We start from the raw sequence: 24,511 nt of genomic DNA, 5'->3' as shown, positions 1-24,511 counted from the left end.
ATACAAACATTAATGGAAACTGTGCTATCCAGATACGCAACCAGAGGTTTACTGTAAAATGAGCATGTGCAGGCTTACGTTGGAAACATCTGGTTTTAATTTTAGAGTAGTAGAATAATAATAATAATAATATAAAGGAAACCTTGAATAGTGAAATAGTGAGACTAGTTAGCGAATTCTTACCTCGCCGAGTTGGGCATAACACCTAAACTGCATTATTATTCTGTAGTTCCTGTGCTAGTGCAACCCCACCCAAAAAGAAAGCAAGTCTTTCTAATGCCTGTGGTCCAAGAGGATTCAGATGGTGCGTGCATGTGCTGTGCTTGTGTTCCTCGGCCGGCAGCCATAGGCAGCAGCGCACACATCAGCAGCAGTCAGGGGACGGGGGGGAAGCGTCCTGCTCAGACGGAGGAGAGGACTTTGGAAGTAAACTCAACTTTTCAACAAAGCTGTTGGTGGAAAGTAAACTTTGCGAGTCTCAGCTATTTATATCAGCAGTCTGTAACATGGATGCAGATGACACAATACTTTCTCTCTGCATGCCCGTTTTCGGTGATGAAGGATTCTGAACTTCCAGATGGACCACGGGATTCGTATTGCTTTTCCAATCTGCTGCCATTTAATGCTATTTAGTTTAGTCTGTTCTCAAAGTCTCTCTCTCTCTCTGGATTTTTCAACTTTGGTGGCAGCAATTTTAGCTCATCTGCAACATAACTGTCCGCTATTTATTGCACCATGGACGCCACGGACCTAGAGATGAGCATAATGTCCCACACTTCTGCCTAGAAGTTACATTCAAGGGCTTATACTGTAGAAGAAGTGGTGGAGAGGAGGACATGGGTTGGAGACGACGATATTGCCCCAGTCTGGTACTTGTTGCCCTGCTTGTGGCGGTGTGTGTCCTTCTATATCAGTGCCTCACCCTACTGTGGAGGAGCCCATCCTGGACCTTACAGAAGTATGACGCTGGGACACTCCAGGACCTCCTTGACGTGACCAGAGAGAAGGATTGCCTCTATAAGTGGGGCAGCATAGTCAGAAGGATAAAGGATGTAAGTTACTGAAGACACATCATATTGAATAATCAATTACCTTGTTACTGAGCATGTTACCAATGGATATGAAGTTACTGATCCTGCTTTAACTTTGTTTCTGAAGGTACAGTACACAGGATTAGTGATCTTCTATATTATTGGATAATTTTCTAGGTACAGATGTCAGCATTGTACATATATATATATATATGGCATAGTTTAAAAGCTCTCCTTGGGTAAACATAATACTAGTTGCTGTACGAGCACGTTGTACAGTAGAACGCCTGTTCCACAATAGGTCATTTGGAAAAAATTAAAAGCCATCAAAAAACCACTAGTTACTCCTACAGAGCATGTGAATGTAATCAGTTATTCTGGTGAATGTAATCAGTTATCTGGTGAATGTAATCAGTTATTCTGTAATTAAGGACTTCAAGTAAAATGTTCATTTCTTATAGTTATCAGCAGGGCTTAAAGTGGTCCTTCAGAGGTGGTGGAACTCATTTCCCCCATCACCTACTACCCCCTCCCATTGGGTGGAGCAAGGGCTAGGGTTGAGGGCACCCTGCTGGTTGCAGAAAAATGTGCGTGGTCTCACAAATAAGGGTGTAGTCACTCAGTATCCCCAATTCAAATTATGCCACAAAGTAGAACAATCTTTTTCACAATACATCACATGTAGTTCCCGTGATTCATATTACACCACACAGTAGTGCCCCTTATTCACATTACATCACACAGTAGTGTCCCTTATAGACAATGCCCACAACAGTCGTCCCCCTTACACACAACACCCATTATAGTAGTGCCCCTTACACAGGGCCGTTTCTAGACAATTTGGCTCCCAGTGCGAGATTTAAAAATGTGCCCCCCCCCCATTGCTATAAAAAAAATTGCGCCCCCCCCCTTATAGCTATAAAAAGAAAAAGTATGCGCGCGCCGGAGGCGCGCGCGCTCCCAACAAGGCGTGGCCTCATCTGATATCATCACGCCCACCACAGGGGGGAAAAAATAAAAAAAGTCCCCATTTTACACATTACAGCAGCCAAGTGTCCCTATTTTACACAGTGCGGCAGGCAGGTGTCCCCATTTTACAGAGCGCAGCAGGCAGATATCCCCATTTTACACAGTACGCAGGCAGGTATCCCCATTTTACACAGTGCGGCAGGCAGATATCCCCATTTTACACAGCGCGGCAGGCAGGTATCCCCATTTTACAAAGTGTGGCAGGCAGGTTTCCCCATTTTACACAGTGCGGAAGGCAGATATCCCCATTTTACACAGTACGCAGGCAGGTATCCCCATTTTACACAGTGCGGCAGGCAGGTGTCCCCATTTTACACAGTGCGGCAGGCAGGTGTTCCCATTTTACACAGTGCGGCAGGCAGGTGTCCCCATTTTACACAGTGAGGCAGGTGTCCCCATTTTACACAGTGAGGCAGGTGTCCCCATTTTACACAGTGAGGCAGGTGTCCCCATTTTACATAGTGCGGCAGGCAGGCGCCCATTTTACACAGTGCGGCAGGCAGGTGTCCCCATTTTACACAGTGCGGCAGGCAGGTGTCCCCATTTTACACAGTGCGGCAGACAGGTGTCCCCATTTTACACAGTGCGGCAGGCAGGTGCCCCCATTTTACACAGTGCGGCAGGCAGGTGTCCCCATTTTACACAGTGAGGCAGGTGTCCCCATTTTACACAGTGCGGCAGGCAGGCCCCCATTTTACACAGCGTGGCAGGCAGGCCCCCATTTTACACAGCGTGGCAGGCAGGTGTCCCCATTTTACACAGCGCGGCAGGCAGGTGTCCCCATTTTACACAGTGCGGCAGGCAGGTGTCCCCATTTTACACAGTGCGGCAGGCAGGTGTCCCCATTTTACACAGCGCGGCAGGCAGGCCCCCATTTTACACAGCGTGGCAGGCAGGCCCCCATTTTACACAGCGTGGCAGGCAGGCCCCCATTTTACACAGCGTGGCAGGCAGGTGTCCCCATTTTACACAGTGCAGCAGGCAGGTATCCCCAGTGTGGCAGGCAGGTGTCAAGTGGTGGGGGGGAAGGAAGGGGGAGAGAGAGAAGAGAGATATACTTACATGTTCCGCTCTTCGGATCCCGCCGCCGGACGTCCCTCGCGCCAGCCGCCCCCGCCGCCGCCTCCTTCCAGCTTCTCTCCTCCCTCTCCCCGAGCGCTCCTGCTTGGGGGGCGGGGCTTCGTGGAATGACGCGTTTGCGTCATGACGCAAACGCGTCATTTCGCGAAACTCCGCCCCCTCGAGCAGGAGCGCTCGGGGAGAGGGAGGAGAGGGGGAAATAACACTTAAAGTGCCGCGGCGGGCGCCCCGTGCGGTTGCACGGCTCGCCCGCCGCTAGAAACGGCACTGCCCTTACACATAATGTCTACAGTAATGCCACTTATAAAACAATGCCCACAGAATTGACACATACACATAATGCCTGCAGTAGTGCCACTTATACACATAATGCCCACAGTTGTAGTACCCCTTATACAAATAATGCCCACAGCAGTGCCCCTTATCCACATCTCTGTCTCTGTAACTCCAGCAGTGCCCCTTATACACATCTCTGTCTCTGTAACTCCAGCAGCTCCCTGACCGTGTCCCTCCAGCAGCTCCATTCCCTGCCTCTCTGTGTCTCTCAAGCCCCATTTCAGCTTGTCTTCAGCATGCAAAAAGCCTACTTCTCTTTGTGTCTCTTCTTCACTTTAGTGGCGGTGACAGCATGACATCACAGATGCCGTGCTAGAAAAGGAAGCCACTGGCACCTGAGGACAGGCAAAGCGTGTGTGAGTATCAGGAGGGCTGGGCTGCAGGCAGAGGACAGTGGAGCTGCCAGGACCTGAGGGGGAGGCAGTTGCAGGTAGTGACACTAGCGTCACCCGCATCATCTATTGACAAAGATAGTGGGACAGGCTATTCTGTTGGAGTTAATGTGCAGGGTTGTGAAGGAGGTGGAACTAGTTTCACCTGCCATTAGAGGTGGTGGAACTCAGTTCCACCTCGTTCCCTCTTACTTTCACCCCTGGTTATCAGGTATAAAATCAAGTCAAGATATTGTAAAATGAGACACTACACAGGGGCCATCAGTTTTGTTTATTTATAACTAGCTGAATACTCATGCTTCGCTATGGAATTTAAAGAATAATGCCAATCTTTGTCAGGCCGCACCTCTGGGCTTACCCGGATTGATGCTGTCAAAATGCTGGTGCTGAAGAGAATAATCCGCCACCTTCTCTGTCCTGTCCCGCCTCTGATGCTGCCCTGCTCAGTGCTGTAAATGCTGGGACAACAGGCCAAGCTACGTCCGCTGTATGTTAAATGTGTTAGGTTTGCAGGCTGACTCTATGTCAAAGGGCTCTAGGTCTCCTTGCTTAGCTTTGACACTAAAGCATGCCTCTGCCCCCACCCATGTGTGCCTCTGCCCCTACCTGTGTGTGCATTTGCCCTCACCGGTAGGTGCCTCTGCTCCTACCTGTATGCCTATGCCCCTACCCGTGTGTGCCTCTATCCTTACTTGTGGGTGCCTCTATCCTTACCTGTGGGTGCCCCTGCCCCTACCCGTGGGTGCCTCTATCCTTACCTGTGGGTGGCTGTGTCCCAACCCTCTGCTCTTACCCATGTGTGCCTCTGCCCCTACCCGTGGGTGCCTCTATCCTTACCTGTGGGAAGGTGATGGGGATCGTTCTCCTAAATGGGGCAGATTTCCTGGTCCTGCAAGCCTGCAATATATGGCCATCCTGAGTAACGTGAAGGCTACTCAGAGGGGCGATGTTCACGCATGTGATCCTCTGCTGCATCTTCGGACGCAGCAGTGGCTCACACAAGCATGCGGGAAGTATCTATTAGCACAAGACGTCTTCTGCAGCATTAGCATATTTGCACACAGCAGCTGCATCCATAAAATGCAGCAGTGATGCGAACTGTGTCCATCTTTGAACTACCCTATTGGGAAAAGAGGACCTGCACTGCACACTCTAGCTACTTATAATGGAATTTGTTACCTAGCTAGGACTTAATACTAAAACATAGGAAAAGAGAGTAGGTGCACCATAGGACCATTCGTAGTATAATAAATGTAATAATTATACATCATATTTGAGGATTTTGGCATAAAATTGGCTAATATTATGAGCAGAGCCGGCCTTAGGCATAGGCAAACTTGGTAAATGCCTAGGGCATTTGTTATGCTTAGGGGCATCAGCAGCTTCTGCTGATTAAAATGATATGCGGCATGCCTATATTCTGTGTGTGACTGCGGCTGTATCTGTATATGAAATACTACATTGCAGTGTATTCCTGGAAATCACTGTAATGTGGCATTTCGTATGCAGATGCAGTCGCGCACAGAATATAGGCATGCTGCATATTATTTTAATCAGCAGAAGCTGCTTGTGCATCCTTCCTAGCTTCATAGTAATGCAAATAAGATGCATTTTCATAAACAAAGAGCGCCAGACGTTAGCAGAGCTGCCAGATGACTCATGCCAGGCATCTCCTGCAGAACTAGTGGCGGTTCTAGGGGGCACCAGCCAAAATCTTGCCTAGGGCATCATATTGGTTAGGGCCGGCTCTGATTATGAGCCTGCCCACCATTGGTCAAGGTAAACCTCATTGGGCAGGTCCCTAACTTTATAGGGGTTCATCTCTGGGAAGAAGGGCACCCCCAAACCACCCCAGCCAAACCACCCCAGGGCACCACACAAAAAACAAAACAAAAAAAAGATAGCAGTTAAAAATCAGTGTGTTCGTTAAGTGAAAGTAGCCGCTGAGTGTTAGGGAGAGGACAGCAGTGAAGTATCAGAATGTTAAAGTATTAAATAATCAATGTAAAGTGTTCAAAAAGTGAAAGATGTGTGAAAATGTTACATAAATAAAAACAGAGTGATATTAGTGTTAAAAATAAGTGTAAAATGGTGATGCCCCAAAGCACCCAGCCAGAGTAATCCAAGGAGCCCCATACCCCAAAATTTCACCCCAAAACCGACTTGCTATATAATTATAAAGATCTTACTTGTGTCATTGATACACAGAAATGCTAGGTCCCTATTTAAAAGCCTCAGAGTCAGTGGGTGGGGTGCCAATCCAGATTGAAAGACGTCTCTAGCCTTCAGGTGTGTATACACACACATAATATTGAATATATTGGGGAAAGAGGGCCTGGACTACACACCCTAGCTACTTATAATGGGATGTGCTGCCTAGCTGAGACTTAATACCACAACATAGAAAATGAGAGCAGGTGCACCATAGAACCATTGGAATTATAATAAATGTAATAATTATACATCATATAAAAAACCACCCCAGGGCACCACTCAAATAAAAGCTAGCAGTGAAAAATCAGAGTGTTAAGAGGCATACACATGTAGCGATGTGTGCTTAAATTCTAAGCAATCTGACTAGATTGTTTAGAAATGAAGCACACATCTCTCTGTGTGTATGCCCTATAGTGATGTCAATATTATTAACAGTAAATTTCAGCTTCTCTACCAGCAGACTACAATTGCCAGTCTTTACCCTAACTGCTACAGTCATATGGTGAGAGTTCAATAGCCGTGCAGTTGATAGAGTTCATTTTGACTGCACTTCTGCAAGCAGATAAAATAAATACCAGAAATTGCTAGCTAACAGATGAGTGGATTTGTGTAGGGATTGTTCATTGTATTTAGTATTGTGAAAAGACCATGATACAATTATTATTATTATTATTATTATTATTATTATTACTATTATTATTATTATGTTTAGTGAATCATGTAAACTATGACAGAAAATATTAAAGAGAAAATATATTTGCTCTTTCATTGCTGTGTATGTAGAGCTTCTTTACATTCTTTGTCAATAATTAGTGCTTAAAAAAACAAACACATTTGAATAGCATGTTATCATTAATAAAACAATATATAACACTCATGAATGAACTGGAGAAATGGAAGTACTCCTTCAAGTTGACAGAGCCAAAGGTTTCATATAGCAAGCACTTCTATGGGGTATATTCAATTAGTGCTGAGTTTTCCGACCGTCGGAAAACCAGCACTAATTCGATGTGGGCGTATTTAATAGCAGGTGTTTTTGCCCGTTTTTTAATCCATTTTTGCCCATGCCTTTTCGTTTTGTTTTTTTGTTGAATCAGCATGAAAAACGACCTCAAAACAGGCAAAAACGCCCGCAAATTTGACAAAACGTGTGTATCGGCGATAAATTCGCTGATACACGTGGTTTTTGCCTATACCAGATTTTTCGACCCGTTGATAAAACGGCACGAGTAATGAATAGGTTGAATGTCAATTCGACCTTAAAACAGGCGAAAAATGCAGGATTTTTTTTCTACTGGTTGAAAAAACGGCACTAATTCAATACCCCCCATGTGGTTAAATACCCTTACTTCAGACAGGGATGCGAAAGGGCATCCCAGCAGTCGGGATGCTGATGGTCATGTGACCAACGCCGGAATCCCGACGTCCTTCAGGAGACCAGCACCAGAACACCGTCAGCCGACATCCCGAAGGTGAGTATAGGGGTGGGGGTTAGGGTTAGGCACTAGGGGCATTAGCCATAGCCAATCCCCTCAGAGGGTTAGCTGTCACCGACACCCCCGTAGCACAAGAATCAAAATGTGGTTTCTGCGCTGACCAGTAAACTCCAGCCACACAGTTTAAAGGAGAACACCTATAAATCTCCACAGGACACTAATGCAAAAAAATAAAACTGGCACTGTTCACTTGCAGTATGCTGTTCTTAATCCTTCAATATTCGTGAGTGGTACACCAGGAAACACACCCTCTTAATTAAGAACTTACATTAGGGTTCTCACCTGTAGGCCAAACAAGGTATCTTTAACCCCCAATATAATTTCTTCAATATATAATAAAACGGGATAACTTCATAACATATGATCACTTACATATTAATTCTGTCACGCGTTCACATAAGGGTATCTTTAGAACACCCCAGGAAACAGCTGTCCCGTCTAATGTACGGTCCAAACAGCTGATGTTTAATATTAAAAGATAATATACAATAAAATCACAAAGTTTGCAGCACAGCAAGAACAACACTGGGAGTCTGGTGCGGAAGCTGGTCTCCACTTGCGGCTAAGTCCGGCTGCAGTCACGGACAGGGTATAGATGATATGTACCGCTCACTTGATCACTAGTGAAGTTTATTGCTGAAGCTGGTTACAAATAACGGCAGATCTCTAACATGTTTCGGGGATTCCTATCCCCTTTATCAAAGAGTGCTGCTTTTCCAACTGTTCAGGTTTATAAAGGCCAGGTCTCCAAGTCATGTGATCGATCTGTCCATTCACAACATGCACATCACACCAGGGGTATAATTAGCAATCAGCTATTTCTAACTGCAGTACCTGGCTAATAAACACATCCATTTCCCTGATACTGCATGGTAACAATCAGATGAATATTTTCAATCACATAGATATACAAATTAATATAAAAGTTGAATATACAGATTTTTATATTTGCTTGAAGTAATTGTATAATATGGGTAGCAACTGCTAGGAATAACGAGACTTATAATCCTTTTTGGATTTTGTGGGACAGAAAAAATATGAATGTAATGATGGCAAGAACAACAAGCAGATGACATACGGTACCATCACTGTATGATGAATATATTATGTTGATTCAAGCAGAGAGATTAACTTTTCCAACTCAGGTCCCTATTCAGGTTGAATCGCAAAACGCGATCCAGCTCCAAAAATTAATAACATCCTGTGCATGTGCCTGCATGCGAACACCTCTGTTTATCAATCAGACAGAGGCGTTCGCGGGGTGGGAGGGGGGCAGCAGCGCTCCATTTCAAAGGCGTTGCAGGGGCGGTGACGAAAAAATGGAGGCGTGGTGGTGCAAACAGGGGGCGTGGGTGTGATTGGGTTGGCTGCGTGATGTCACACACAGCTGCTGCGATCACAAAGATGGCAGCGGGCCTCCTGCAGTCGCAGCCAGGCTACGCCAGCAGAATGCTTCCTTACTTTCTGCGATCAGACTAAAATTGCGGTATGACCGCAATTACAGCGTGGTCGCAGGCGGGAGGCGACGGGTAGCATGCTGGGTGGCCTTGCCTTGCGATTTGCGATCAAAAGGATTGCAAATTCTGCTAATAGGCAGAATTTGAAATCCTTACTGAATAGGGTCCTTAGTCCTGTCCATTGTTCCTTCAACTTTTTTCCATCAAACAAAGGAACTTAACATAGGATTTTTCACAGTAATTGATATATACCAGTAAAAGTTTGTTACATAAGCTTTAGTGCTAGGCATCACTGCTACATACATTTTTGAAGTCTGACATCATTTGGTAAATTCTTGTATTCTGTGCTAGTGCACTTTAGTCTAGTGTTTCTCCATCATCAAACTTTGAAACTTTCCTAATTATTCTGCTCATCTCTAGTGTAGTCATAGATTTTTTTTTTAATGTACATCAGACTTCAACCAATATATAACAAAGCTGAGTAAACACTTTGCAATTACTCTGCTGTTCAGGTAAATGCTGCAGATCAGTCAAGTGCTGTGTGCCCACCAATTCCCCTGGGAGCCCCATACACACTGTGGGTCATTCAGACCCGATTGCATGCTGCATTTTTTTGCAACCATGCGATCGGGTCTGTACTGCGCACATGCACGGATCGCAAAGTGCAGGTGCGTCGCTAGCCCGCTACGGGAGTCGCTGGGCCGCGACGAAGAAGATTGACAGGCAGAAGGCATTCCAGGGTGGCAACTCACCGTTTTCTGGGAGTGTCCGGAGAAATGCAGGCATGCCCAGCCGTTGCGGAGGAGGGTTCCTGACGTCACACCCGGCCCGGATCGTCACAGCATCTGAGTAAGTCCTGGGCTGTGCAGAAACTGCACAAACTTTTGTTTGTGCAGCTCACTGCACAGCCCATCGCACCCCTGAAAAGCCCTTAACCCCCTTCCCTGTAGGTGGCAATTACCTGGTCGCAGCAGTGTAAAAAAATAGCCTGCGTGCGACCAGGTTGGAATGAGGCCCACTGTGCTAGAAATACTGTAGCTCAGTGTGTATGGGCTTCTATGAGATTGGGAGGTCAGGCCAACAAATATTAAACAGCTCATAAGATGTGACCTCCCGATCTCGACTGTTGTAGGAGCGTTATAAGCCGTATATCAGCGAACGTTCCTGCAACACACAAAAGGTAGATTCTGATGTGTAAATAAATTACACCAAACTGTTAGATTTCATCTGAGAAATTAGCAGTACTTGCTCTTGGACAAGACGCTCAGCTCACTTGCACTGTGGCACGACAGGTTTCATCAATACACTCCTGATAGCCATGAAGCATGCTCAGGGCCAGCAACAGAAATATTGAGGCCTGGTACATGGATATCTCTAAAAAAGGGGAGGTAGAGGACTGCTGCGCCTCAGAGAGCTGCAGTAGGGATACCAACAGATGATCACTCAATCACCCTGGAACACAATGCACAAGAAAATAAGGGATCCCTTCTGCGCTCATCCAACAACAATAAACAGTAATGCAATAAATGATAGGTTCCCAATGGATAAGTCTATGACTAAATTATAGTCTCTTTTAGTTCTTATACAAAGCGGAAGTGCTGGATGTAGGGAGACTCAATGCATACCGTACTCACAAGGAGTCGTGGTATGTCCCGCATGTAGAGGTGTCTTAAGTCGCTTGGTTCTTCTTTACCTTCTCCGAGGTGGAAAGTTCTTATCCTCGTAGTTGGATGACCTTAAATGCAGAGATCTGACCCATCTGACGTCACCCGTGACCGTTCATTGGGAACCTATCATTTATTGCATTACTGTTTATTGTTGTTGGATGAGCGCAGAAGGGATCCCTTATTTTCTTGTGCACATGGATATCTCTGCCCCCCCCCCCCTCGACCCTCCCACACACACATCCCTCCCCTGGGAGCGCGAGAGAAAGGGTGTCAGGGTGAGAGAGAGAGGGTTGGGTCAGGGAGAGAGAGAGAGGGCGTCAGAGTAAAAGAGAGAAGGTTTCATGAAAAAAGAGGGAATATGAGAAAGGAAAGAACGCGAGAGAGAGAGAGGAGCGCGAGAGAGGGTGCCAGAGAGAAAGGGATGAGAGAGGAGAGGGAGAGAGAGTGTATCAGAAAAGGAGAAGAGCAAGAAAGGGAGGATGGGAGGGGTGCAAGCGAGAGTTAAAGAAAAAGAAGGGAGCAAGAGAGACAAAGAGTGTCAGGGAAAGAAAGAGAGAGAGAGAGAGAGAGAGAGAGAGAATCACTGAGAATGTCAGTGAGAGAGAGAGACAGGGAGAGAGAGACTGTATCAGGGAGAGAGAGACATTGTCAGGGAGAGAGACAGTGTCAGGGAGAGAGACAGTGTCAGGGAGAGAGACAGTGTCAGGGAGAGAGTGTCAATGAGAGAGACAGGGAGAGAGGAAGAGACTGTCAGGGAGAGAGAGAGGGTAAGAGAGAGACAGTGTCCAGGAGATTCAGAGAGAGACAGTGTCAGGGAGAGTGTGAGAGAGACACCGTCAGGGAGAGAGACCAAGTGTCAGGGAGAGAGAGGAGAGAGTGTCAGAGAGAGAGACAGTCTCAGAGAGAGAGTGATGGAGGGAAAAAGAGAGAGAGAAAGACAGTATCAGGGACGGATGGAGAGAGGGAGAGAGAGAGAAGGGATAGAGAGAGACAGTGTCAGGAAGAGAGATACAGAGTCAAGGGGAGAGATATAAAGTCACAGAGAGAGTAGCGGTGAGAAAGACAGTCAGGGAGAGAGAAAGAGACTGTCAGGGAAAGAGTGTCAGGGAGAGAGAGGAAGACAGTGTCAGGGGGAGAGTGTCAGCGAGAGAAACAGTCAGGGAGAGAGGCAGAGACTGTGTCAGGGAGAGAGACAGTGTCAGGAAGAGAAAGAGGGTAAGAGAGAGACTGTGTCAGGGAGAGTGTGAGAGGGACACAGTCAGGGAGAGAGACCAAGTGTCAGGAAGAGAGGGAGAGAGAATGTGTCAGAGAAAGAGAGAGACAGAGTTTCATAGAGAGAGAGAGAGAGGCAGAGTTATGGAGGGAGGGAGAGAAAGAGAGAGGAAGAGACAGTATCAGGAACAGGGAGAGAGAGAGACAGGCAGTGTCACAGTGTCATGGAGGGAGAGAGAGAGAGAGAGAGAGTGTCAGGGACAGAGAGAGTGTCAGGGAGAGAGGAAATAGAGTATTAGGCAGAGAGAGGGAAAGAGACAGTGAGAGAGACTGTCAATGCGAGAGAGAGAGGGGAGAGATTGTTAGGGAGAAAGAGGGCAAACTGGAGAGACATTACCCAACTGCAGAACATGTCTTTCATGGGGGCGGCAACTTCTCTGCATTAGGTCCCGCCCACTAAACACCCGTGAATCGCGGCACTGCTGATCTGCTGCTGGCAGCCAGTACCGGTAATTGGGAAGGGGGTGGGGTTGTCCCTGTGAACTTTGGGGCCCCTCAGGACCTCAGGGCCTGGGATAGGGGTGCCCTTTGTACCCCCCTTTCGCTGTGCCTGAACATGCTGAGCAGCTCTGAAGCCTTTCTCTCTCTCTAGCTGGTGACTTGCTTGCTACTGGTTCACATGAAGCTCTGTTTGTAGACCTGGCTTTATACTTTCATACCTTGTCTCTTTAGAAGCTCCCAGAATGTTACTACTAGCTGTGTCTTCTACTCAGGGCTGTTTCTAAACAATTTGGCTCCCAGTGTGAACAGTAATAAAAAATGTGCCCCCCCCCTCTTAGTCATTCTAAAATGCGCCCCCGATATATAAAAAAACAAAGGTGTGCATGCATGCGCCTGATGAAGGGGCGTGGCTTTGCTAAAATGGGCATGGTCTCACAGGAAAAGACTACCTTACACCCCAGTTTTTGACCTTGCACTAAAAGACCTTGGCCACCACATAAAAGAAAAAAAATTACACCATATTAATCCCCACACAGTAATGCCTGTGATACATTTGCCCTACAGTAATGCCTCTAATTACTTTTAAATTACCTGCTCATTGCTAGGGGTTTCGTGCTCTAGGTTCTATGCTCATTGCCAGGGGTTTCATTCTTTGGCTCTGGGTGCCATGCTCGTTCCCAGGAGTGTGTAATGCTCATTGCCAGGGGTAATGCTCATTACCAGGAGTAATGCTCATTGCCAGGGGTGTATACGTGCTGGCGCCGGGCACCAGCGCTGTTGTCCTGCTCCCCCTTCTGCCTCCAATAGCACTCCACTCAGGAGCGGAGTTTCACAAAATGACACAGTTGCGTTGTGACACCCCCCGAGCGGGTACCATCGGAGGGAGGAGGGGGAGCAGGATAGGAGCCAGCAAGTGCCATGGCGGGCGCCCCGTGCGATCACAAAGCTCACCTGCTGCTAGAAACCGCACTGCTTGTACTTTAGAAAACTTAACTAGAATGACAAACACCAAAGTATTTATTTATGTTGTATACTGGTAATATTAATTGGTGCATTTTCAGATTGGATTAATTTTAATTAGTGACCCTTTAAACATATTTGAACATTTTATTTGAATTACGGGAGCAATATTGTTTGTCTCGTCACAGTTGCTTTATTTAGTTTACTTTTATATCCCATACTTGTAAATTAAATGTACATGACAATTTAAATGTCAATGAATATTCATTATTATTTTATCAGAGAAGATCTGACTGTAATACTGGCCATACACAGACTAATCCTGCTGCCCAGTTAGGACTTTCGCGTCCTGTTTTGGGGTTTTTTTGGTTAGTTTTTTTAAGGACAGTCCCATGTGTTTGACTACCTAGCTAAATGGAATTATGTTTGTTTTTATCTGCACATTGAGGGGCTTATGTACTGTAGAGTTAGACATAATTCTAATATAGAAGTGCAAAATGTACTGCATCTGCAGTAAATGGGAACATGTCAGGGGCATGGCATGGTAGTGAATGCATTGAGGTGCTTTGCTGCATGATAGTCAATGCGTAGAGGTGCTTTTCTGTAGAGCTCAGCTAGCCATTACAAAAGACCTACTGTACCATAATCGCAGTCCACAAAATGAATCTTCATTTACAGAGTCTACCCTCCTCCTGTGAGATCTATCTTCTGAGGCACATGAGGCACCTTTATACTTTATCAGCCCATCTTGGAGATCTCCAGCTCCTCATTAGGCCTACTGCTCAAAGAATTAATTCTTTACACTGGGCCTGAGTCCGGATTTGTCAGAAACCTCTGGTGATTATGATTTAGCACCTATCAAAATATAGGACATTTTGACTCATAAAATAAAGAACTTAAGTCATTGCTTCACGCAAAAGTCCAAACATCCATCCATTAGTCTGGTAGTGAACTATCTTCTATTGGATATCGTACTGTTCAGAGGGAGAGATGACTAGAATAAGCAGTAACCTACGAAAATAACATGGAGGATGATGTTAAACAAATCTTGATGAAACTGACCTCTTTATAAGACCACCAAGAGGACATGGATAATCTGGCCAGGCTGAACAATTAGAAGATTAAATGTATCCCTGAATCAGTACATCATCTGTCCCATGTGATCCTGGTAGAACACCATCTTTTATACAGAGCTCATAGGGCCTGAGTCATAGTTGTATGGTATTGCACAGCTGCGGGTAAGTTGTGTAATGCCATACAACTCTCTCTCTCTCACCCTTTGGTACTGATTCTGCCTTAAGAATACTGAACTCAGCTTCCTTTGTACATTCTTTGTTCTAGTATCCCTGTCCAGGTTTGCCTTCCTTCTAATTATTGTATATGCTTGGTCTCAGTGGCGTAACTACTGCCCCCGCAGCCCTCGCGGTGGCTTGGGGTCGAGGGGCTGCGGGGGAGCCGCCACTGCTTTAGCGCAGATTGACATGCGGACGATCGTCCGCATGTTTAATCTGCTCTCACTAACCCTCCGCTGCTGTAAGGAGGGACACGGAGGGCACAGCGCGCACCTCTCCTGTGTCCCTCCTGGGTCTCCGGCGGGTCTAATAAAGGAAGTGCCGTTCGTGAGGTCTGATTGGCTCACGAAGCGGCACTTCCTTTAACAGACCCGCCGGAGACCCAGGAGGGACACAGGCGAGGCGCGCGCTGCGCCCTCCGTGTCCCTCCATCACAAATCAGCGGGGGAGCCGGGGAGGGGGAAGCACTGGGGGAGCATATGCAGCACAGTGAGAGGTGGCTTATGTGGCACTGAGGGGGCATATGTGGCACTGGGGGGGGTATATGTGTACCTGGCACATGGGGGGGGGCTATATTTGGCACTGGGGCATTTGAGTACTTGGCACTGTGGGGGAATATCTGGCACTGGGGGCATATGTGGCACTGGGGGGGGGGGATATGTGTGCCTGGCACATGGGGGGGGGCTATATTTGGCACTGGGGGCATGTGAGTACTTGGCACTGTGGGGGAATATCTGGCACTGGGGGCAAATGTGGCACTGGGAGCACAGCCCTAGCAAAAAGCACTACCCCCTAGCAACGAGCATGACACCGAGTGCATGAAACCCCTGGCAACGAGCATGACACCCTGAGCATGAAAACCCCTGGCACCGTGCATGGAACCAAGAGCATGCAACCCCTGGCAACGAGCAGGTAATTTAAAAGTAATTAGAAGCCTTACTGTAGGACTTAATGTGTAATGGGCATTACGGTGTGGCATAATGTATCACAGACATTGCGGTGTGTGTCATAATGTGTCACAGGCATTACGCTGTGTGGCATACTATATCACGGGCATTGTGGTATGTGGTATAATGTCTCAGGGGCATTGCAGTGTGGCATAATGTATAACGGGCATTGCGGTGTGTGGCATAGGGTATAACGGGCATTGCAGTATGTGTTACAGGCATTACGGTGTATGGTATACTATATCACGGGCATTGTGATATGTGGTATAATGTCACAGGGTCATTGCAGTGTGTGGCATAATGTACCACGGACATTGCGGTGTGTGTCATAATGTGTCAGGCATTACGGTGTGTTGTATACTATATCACGGGCATTGTGGTATGTGGTATAATGTCTCAGGGTCATTGCAGTGTGTGTCATAATGTGGCACAGACATTGTATGTGCTATAATGTATCAGGGGCATTGCAGTGTGTAGCATAATGTATAACGGGCATTGCGATTCCTGTCATAATGTGTCACAGGCATTACGGTGTGTGGCATAATGTGTCGGGGGCATTACGGTGTGTGCATATTGTGTCATGTGCATTATTGTGTGCGGCATAATGTCTAAGGGCCATTGCAGTATGTGGCATAATGTATACTGGGCATTACTATAAGGAGGAAAAATGACAAATAATTTAAGGGGCATGAATCAGGATTATTTTTCTTTTCTGTGTTGGCTAACGTCTGGGCGTGCTGGTTGCAAAACTGGGGTATAAGGTAGTTCTTTTCCTGCAATGCCACGCCCCTTTATGTGAAGCCACGCCCATTTCAACAAAGCCACACACCCTTTTTGCGGCGCGCATGTTTGTCCCTTTACTAGTGCCAATTATGGGGGATGGGGGAACTGGGGGGGGGGGGGGGGGGGCCGCCGAAGAATTTTTTGGCTTGGGGGAGAAAAATTTCTAGTTACACCACTGCTTGGTCTCCTTCCCTGGGAGCCCTAAAACTAGTGATGTGCACCGGACATTTTTCGGGTTTTGTGTTTTGGTTTTGGATTCGGTTCCGCGGCCGTGTTTTGGATTCGGACGTGTTTTGGCAAAACCTCACCGAAATTTTTTTGTCGGATTCAGGTGTGTTTTGGATTCGGGTGTTTTTTTACAAAAAACCCTCAAAAACAGCTTAAATCGTAGAATTTGGGGGTCATTTTGATCCCATAGTTTTATTAACCTCAATAACCATAATTTCCACTCATTTCCAGTCTATTCTGAACACCTCACACCTCCCAATATTATTTTTAGTCCTAAAATTTGCACCGAGGTCGCTGGATGGCTAAGCTAAGCGACACAAGTGGCCGACACAAACACCTGGCCCATCTAGGAGTGGCATTGCAGTGTCAGGCAGGATGGCACTTCAAAAAAATTGTCCCCAAACAGCACATGATGCAAAGAAAAAAAGAGGCGCACCAAGGTCGCTGTGTGACTAAGCTAAGCGACACAAGTGGCCGACACAAACACCTGGCCCATCTAGGAGTGGCACTGCAGTGTCAGGCAGGATGGCACTTCAAAAAAATTGTCCCCAAACAGCACATGATGCAAAGAAAAAAAGAGGCGCACCAAGGTCGCTGTGTGACTAAGCTAAGCGACACAAGTGGCCGACACAAACACCTGGCCCATCTAGGAGTGGCACTGCAGTGTCAGGCAGGATGGCACTTCAAAAAAATTGTCCCCAAACAGCACATGATGCAAAGAAAAAAAGAGGCGCACCAAGGTCGCTGTGTGACTAAGCTAAGCGACACAAGTGGCCGACACAAACACCTGGCCCATCTAGGAGTGGCACTGCAGTGTCAGGCAGGATGGCACTTCAAAAAAATTGTCCCCAAACAGCACATGATGCAAAGAAAAAAAGAGGCGCACCAAGGTCGCTGTGTGACTAAGCTAAGCGACACAAGTGGCCGACACAAACACCTGGCCCATCTAGGAGTGGCACTGCAGTGTCAGGCAGGATGGCACTTCAAAAAATTGTCCCCAAACAGCACATGATGCAAAGAAAAATTAAAGAAAAAAGAGGTGCAAGATGGAATTGTCCTTGGGCCTCCCACCCACCCTTATGTTGTATAAACATAACATGCACACTTTAACGAACCCATCATTTCAGCGACAGGGTCTGCCACACGACTGTGACTGAAATGACTGGTTGGTTTGGGCCCCCACCAAAAAAAGAAGCAATCAATCTCTCCTTGCACAAACTGGCTCTACAGAGGCAAGATGTCAACCTCATCATCATCCTCCGATTCGTCACCCCTTTCACTGTGTACATTCCCCTCCTCACAGATTATTAATTCGACCCCACTGGAATCGACCATCTCAGGTCCCTGTGTACTTTGTGGAGGCAATTGCTGCTGGTGAATGTCTCCACGGAGGAATTGATTATAATTCATTTTGATGAACATCATCTTCTCCACATTTTCTGGAAGTAACCTCGTACGCCGATTGCTGACAAGGTGAGCGGCTGCACTAAACACTCTTTCGGAGTACACACTGGAGGGAGGGCAACTTAGGTAGAATAAAGCCAGTTTGTGCAAGGGCCTCCAAATTGCCTCTTTTTCCTGCCAGTATACGTACGGACTGTCTGACGTGCCTACTTGGATGCGGTCACTCATATAATCCTCCACCATTCTTTCAATGGTGAGAGAATCATATGAAGTGACAGTAGACGACATGTCAGTAATCGTTGGCAGGTCCTTCAGTCCGGACCAGATGTCAGCACTCGCTCCAGACTGCCCTGCATCACCGCCAGCAGGTGGGCTCGGAATTCTTAGCCTTTCCTCGCACCCCAGTTGTGGGAGAATGTGAAGGAGGAGATGTTGACGGGTCACGTTCCGCTTGACTTGACAATTTTCTCACCAGCAGGTCTTTGAGCCTCTGCAGACTTGTGTCTGCCGGAAAGAGAGATACAACGTAGGTTTTAAATCTAGGATCGAGCACGGTGGCCAAAATGTAGTGCTCTGATTTCAACAGATTGACCACCCGTGAATCCTGGTTAAGCGAATGAAGGGCTCCATCCACAAGTCCCACATGCCTAGCGGAATCGCTCTGTTTTAGCTCCTCCTTCAATGTCTCCAGCTTCTTCTGCAAAAGCCTGATGAGGGGAATGACCTGACTCAGGCTGCAGTGTCTGAACTGACTTCACGTGTGGCAAGTTCAAAGGGTTGCAGAACCTTGCACAACGTGAGAATCATTCTCCACTGCGCTTGAGTCAGGTGCATTCCCCCTCCTTTGCCTATATCGTGGGCAGATGTATAGGCTTGAATGGCCTTTTGCTGCTCCTCCATCCTCTGAAGCATATAGAGGGTTGAATTCCACCTCGTTACCACCTCTTGCTTCAGATGATGGCAGCAGGTTCAGGAATGTTTGGTGGTGCTCCAGTCTTCTGTACGCAGTGGCTGAATGCCGAAAGTGGCCCGCAATTCTTCGGGCCACCGACAGCATCTCCTGCACGCCCCTGTCGTTTTTTAAATAATTCTGCACCACCAAATTCAATGTATGTGCAAAACATGGGACGTGCTGGAATTTGCCCAGATGTAATGCACGCACAATATTGCTGGCGTTGTCCGATGTCACAAATCCCCAGGAGAGTCCAATTGGGGTAAGCCATTCTGCGATGATCTTCCTCAGTTTCCGTAAGAGGTTGTCAGCTGTGTGCCTATTCTGGAAAGCGGTGATACAAAGCGTAGCCTGCCTAGGAACGAGTTGGCGTTTGCGAGATGCTGCTACTGGTGCCGCTGCTGCTGTTCTTGCTGCGGGAGGCAATACATCTACCCAGTGGATGTCACAGTCATATAGTCCTGAGTCTGCCCTGCTCCACTTGTCCACATGTCCGTGGTTAAGTGGACATTGGGTGCAACTGCATTTTTTAGTCTTTTTCTGAGGTCTGTGTACATTTTCGGTATCGCCTGCCTAGAGAAATGGAACCTAGATGGTATTTGGTACTGGGAACACAGTACCTCAATCAAGTCTCTAGTTGGCTCTGAATTAACGGTGGATACCGGAACCACGTTTCTCACCGCCCAGGCTGCCAAGGCCTGAGTTATCTGCTTTGCAGCAGGATGACTGCTGTGATATTTCATCTTCCTCGCAAAGGACTGTTGGACAGTCAATTGCTTACTGGAAGTAGTACAAGTGGTCTTCCGACTTCCCCTCTGGGATGACGATCGACTCCCAGCAGCTACAACAGCAGCGCCAGCAGCAGTAGGCGTTACACTCAAGGATGCATCGGAGGAATCCCAGGCAGGAGAGGACTCGTCAGACTTGCCAGTGACATGGCCTGCAGGACTATTGGCTTTCCTGGGTAAGGAGGAAATTGACACTGAGGGAGTTGGTGGTGTGGTTTGCAGGAGCTTGGTTACAAGAGGAAGGGATTTAGTGGTCAGTGGACTGCTTCCGCTGTCACCCAAAGTTTTTGAACTTGTCACTGACTTATGATGAATGCGCTGCAGGTGACGTATAAGGGAGGATGTTCCGAGGTGGTTAACATCCTTACCCCTACTCATTACAGCTTGACAAAGGCAACACACGGCTTGACACCTGTTGTCCGCATTTGTGTTGAAATAATTCCACACCGAAGAGGTGACTTTTTTTGTATTTTGACCAGGCATGTCAATGGCCATATTCGTCCCACGGACAACAGGTGTCTCCCCGGGTGCCTGACTTAAACAAACCACCTCACCATCAGAATCCTCAATGTCAATTTCCTCCCCAGCGCCAGCAACACCCATATCCTCATCCTGGTGTACTTCAACAGTGACATCTTCAATTCGACTATCAGGAACTGGACTGCGGGTGCTCCTTCCAGCACTTGCAGGGGGCGTGCAAATGGTGGAAGGCGCAAGCTCTTCCCGTCCAGTGTTGGGAAGGTCAGGCATCGCAACCGACACAATTGGACTCTCCTTGGGTATTTGTGATTTAGAAGAACGCACAGTTCTTTGCTGTGCTTTTGCCAGCTTAAGTCTTTTCATTTTTCTAGCGAGAGGATGAGTGCTTCCATCCTCATGTGAAGCTGAACCACTAGCCATGAACATAGGCCAGGGCCTCAGCCGTTCCTCGCCACTCCGTGTTGTAAATGGCATATTGGCAAGTTTACGCTTCTCCTCAGATGCTTTTAATTTTGATTTTTGGGTAATTTTACTGAACTTTTGTTTTTTGGATTTTACATGCTCTCTACTATGACATTGGGCATCGGCCTTGGAAGATGACGTTGATGGCATTTCATCGTCTCGGCCATGACTAGTGGCAGCAGCTTCAGCACGAGGTGGAAGTGGATCTTGATCTTTCCCTATTTTAACCTCCACATTTTTGTTCTCCATTTTTTAATGTGTGGAATTATATGCCAGTATCAATAGCAATGGCCTACTACTATATTTACTGCGCACAACTGAAATGCACCACAGGTATGGATGGATAGTATACTTGACGACACAGAGGTAGGTAGAGCAGTGGCCTTCCGTACCGTACTGCTATATATACTGGTGGTCACTGTGTCAGCAAACTGCAAAACTAAAATGCACCACAGGTATAGAATGTAGATGGATAGTATACTTAATGACGACACAGAGGTAGGTACAGCAGTGGCCTTCCGTACTGCTATATATAGTATACTGGTGGTCACTGTGTCAGCAAACTGCAAAACTAAAATGCACCACAGGTATAGAATGTAGATGGATAGTATACTTAATGACGACACAGAGGTAGGTACAGCAGTGGCCTTCCGTACCGTACTGCTATATATACTGGTGGTCACTGTGTCAGCAAACTGCAAAACTAAAATGCACCACAGGTATAGAATGTAGATGGATAGTATACTTAATGATGACACAGAGGTAGGTACAGCAGTGGCCTTCCGTACCGTACTGCTATATATACTGGTGGTCACTGTGTCAGCAAACTGCAAAACTAAAATGCACCACAGGTATAGAATGTAGATGGATAATATACTTAATGAATGACGACACAGAGGTAGGTACAGCAGTGGCCTTCCGTACTGCTATATATAGTATACTGGTGGTCACTGTGTCAGCAAACTGCAAAACTAAAATGCACCACAGGTATAGAATGTAGATGGATAGTATACTTAATGAATGACGACACAGAGGTAGGTACAGCAGTGGCCTATTGTACCGTAATGCTATATATTATATACTGGTGGTCACTGGTCAGCAAAACTCTGCACTGTACTCCTCCTATATAATATTATACTGGTGGTCCCCAGTCCCCACAATAAAGCAGCACACTGAGCACAGATATGGAGTGTTTTTCAGGCAGACAACGTATACTGGTGGTCACTGTCAGCAAAACTCTGCACTGTACTCCTGCTATATAATACAGCTGCTCCCCAGTCCCCACAATTAAGCAGTGTGAGCACAGATATATGCAGCACACAGCACAGATATGGAGCGTTTTTTTCAGGCAGAGAACGGATAACTGGTGGTCACTGATCAGCAAAACTCTGCACTGTACTCCTCCTATGTTATACAGCTGCTCCCCAGCCCTCCCCACAATTAAGCAATAGTGCACAGCACAATCAAGTTCAACAATAACGGAGAGGACGCCAGCCACGTCCTCTCCCTAACATTTCCAATGCACGAGTGAAAATGGCGGCGACGCGCGGCTGCTTATATAGAATCCGAATCTCGCGAGAATCCGACAGCGGGATGATGACGTTCGGGCGCGCTCGGGTTACCCGAGCCATACGGGAGAATCCTAGTATGGCTCGGACCCGTGTAAAAAGGGTGAAGTTCGGGGGGGTTCGGTTTCCGAGAAACCGAACCCGCTCATCACTACCTAAAACCACATACATTAGCTGAAATACCATTGTGCTATTGAAAAACTTTAGTTCTTTTAAAATGTTCACCTTTTTATTATACAAATACATTGTTCAATCTGTGTCAAGTCTTTTTAAAAACAAGCAAGAAGAAAATTTACACTTTACTGCTGATACTGTGAAAAGGTTTCAGTTTGCTGTTTACACCTCATTTAGATATGATGCCAAACTCTTCCATAATAAAAGCAATATGCGAACAGGCAGTTAATTGTCTGCTTTCATGTCACTGGAAATTATTGAGTGTTAAATCACTTTTGCTGTGTGCTATGCTCTTTTCTTATGCTTCAAATAAATAACATTTATAGTCCAAGGCTTTTCTGCGATGTAATGCCCTGGAACAAAATTGGCAGTCACTCCCAACCTTTTTGGGACACATAATTTATTATATTGCTAAGATAAGGTAAAAAAAAAATGTAATGAAATGTATCTTCAGTACAACAGACTCAAAATATAGGATCACTGTGAACCCCGGGAACTTCCCAGTTGAAGTACAGGAAATAAAGCTGAATTCCAGTAATCTAATTTTTAGCCTTTAAATATTGCTTGTGCCGGCCAGCATAACTCACATTTAGAGTCCTTTGTAGAATTAGGTATAAAATCTAGTGACCTTAATTTCATGGAATCATTGCATATGTCATGCCTTTAATACTTGGGTTGATCTGTAAATTATGAGAAAATAAATACACAGAAGCATAAAATGAATTGAAAATTAGATCATTTCCATATAATAAACTTTATGTTATTGATTTACCTCTAATTCCTGTGCTGCTTGACAGGTTTTGCTCTACATCCAGTCTATTTATTATACCCACAAGTAACTCTAGTGTGGAAAAAACAGAGGGGCTATAAACATATATTTCATTGAGAAATATTTTGAAATTATAAATAAATATAGTGGCAGTCCAGTCCGGATGCCACCTCTGGTGTTTGCAGTACAGGGCACAACAGTTCAGGGGTGCCGAGCGCTAAGCCCAGGGAGGTGTTGGGACATAGCAGGTTGTCTCTTTAATGTTGTGTCAAAGGTTATCTGGCAGTAGGAAATTATAGTATTGTATTGCTGTTGATACACAGAAATACCTTGCAATTTCATACATGAGATCCCATCCATGTAGGTCCGGTCCAGGTATTGGAGCAAGCGCTCCCAGCAATCAGGCACACCTGATTGCTCGTTAGGGCAAAGGCTCAGCGCTCCTGATGCCAACAAGTGGCCAGGCGATAGAGGGCGGGCCAGTGGGTTAGAGACAGTGAGCCTGAGTTGTGTACCTGCTGTTTGTGAACCGGTGCCTAACTGAGGTACCCATTGAACTTGCTGTGAAAAAGTCTGTTTACTATGCCGTGGAAGTAAACGGTCCGCATTTCTTACATACAACTGTGTCAGCGTCTTGTCTGGTGGAAGGTCGCTTGTTACAAAATATATATATATATATACACACACACACACACACACACACACACACACACACACACACACACACGGCTTAAAGTGGTCCTGGAGAGGTGGGGGAACTCATCTCCCACACGACCCCTCCCCGCTGCAAAAAGGGGTGTGGTCTCACAAGCACAGGGGCATGGCTACTCAAAAGTACCCCAATTCAAAATAATGCTTCTATCTCGCCCCAGCACCTCTCACTCCCCCATCTGCACCTCTCACTCCCAGTCTCACCGCCTGTTCCTCTCACTCCCTACCCATCTCACCCCCTGCTCCTCTCACTCCCCCAACTCACGCCCTGCTCCTCTCACTCCCCCAACTCACGCCCTGCTCCTCTCACTCCCCCAACTCACGCCCTGCTCCTCTCACTCCCCCCATTCCTCTCACTCCGCCAACTCACCCCCCGCTCCTCTCACTTTCCCAACTCACTCCCTGCTCCTCTCACCATGGTGCCTCTCACTCCCCCATCTCACCGTGGCCTGGACTGTGGCCTGGAGCATCAGGTACTGGCTGCGGTGTAAATCTGGTAGCGGCCACCAGAGAGTCCTGGCTCACGGACCGGCTGCTATTCAAAAGAAGCGAGGCCGCACTTTGAATCTTGTGCCGAC

The 24,511-nt window shown here is 46.8% G+C and overlaps 1 protein-coding gene and 1 long non-coding RNA gene across 3 annotated transcripts in view; one reads left to right on the top strand and one right to left on the bottom strand.

The window, feature by feature from the left end:
• Positions 1 to 347: 347 nt before the first annotated feature.
• CPED1 (cadherin like and PC-esterase domain containing 1) overlaps positions 348 to 24,511 on the top strand; it is a 590,522-nt gene continuing 566,358 nt past the window's right edge. For both annotated transcript variants that reach the window (XM_063927207.1, XM_063927206.1), the window contains exon 1: positions 348 to 1,052. In XM_063927207.1, coding sequence (XP_063783277.1) covers positions 837 to 1,052 — 216 coding nt within the window. In that variant the 5' untranslated portion in view covers positions 348 to 836. The remainder of the gene's footprint in view (positions 1,053 to 24,511) is intronic.
• LOC134932623 (uncharacterized) overlaps positions 22,558 to 24,511 on the bottom strand; it is a 115,667-nt gene continuing 113,713 nt past the window's right edge. The window contains exon 4 of the long non-coding RNA XR_010179427.1: positions 22,558 to 23,133. This is a non-coding gene — a long non-coding RNA (uncharacterized LOC134932623). The remainder of the gene's footprint in view (positions 23,134 to 24,511) is intronic.

The sequence above is a fragment of the Pseudophryne corroboree genome, chromosome 6 (genome assembly GCF_028390025.1).
Source record: "Pseudophryne corroboree isolate aPseCor3 chromosome 6, aPseCor3.hap2, whole genome shotgun sequence".
Taxonomy (NCBI): Eukaryota; Metazoa; Chordata; class Amphibia; order Anura; family Myobatrachidae; genus Pseudophryne; species Pseudophryne corroboree.
This window is presented reverse-complemented; position numbering and strand designations above follow the sequence as displayed.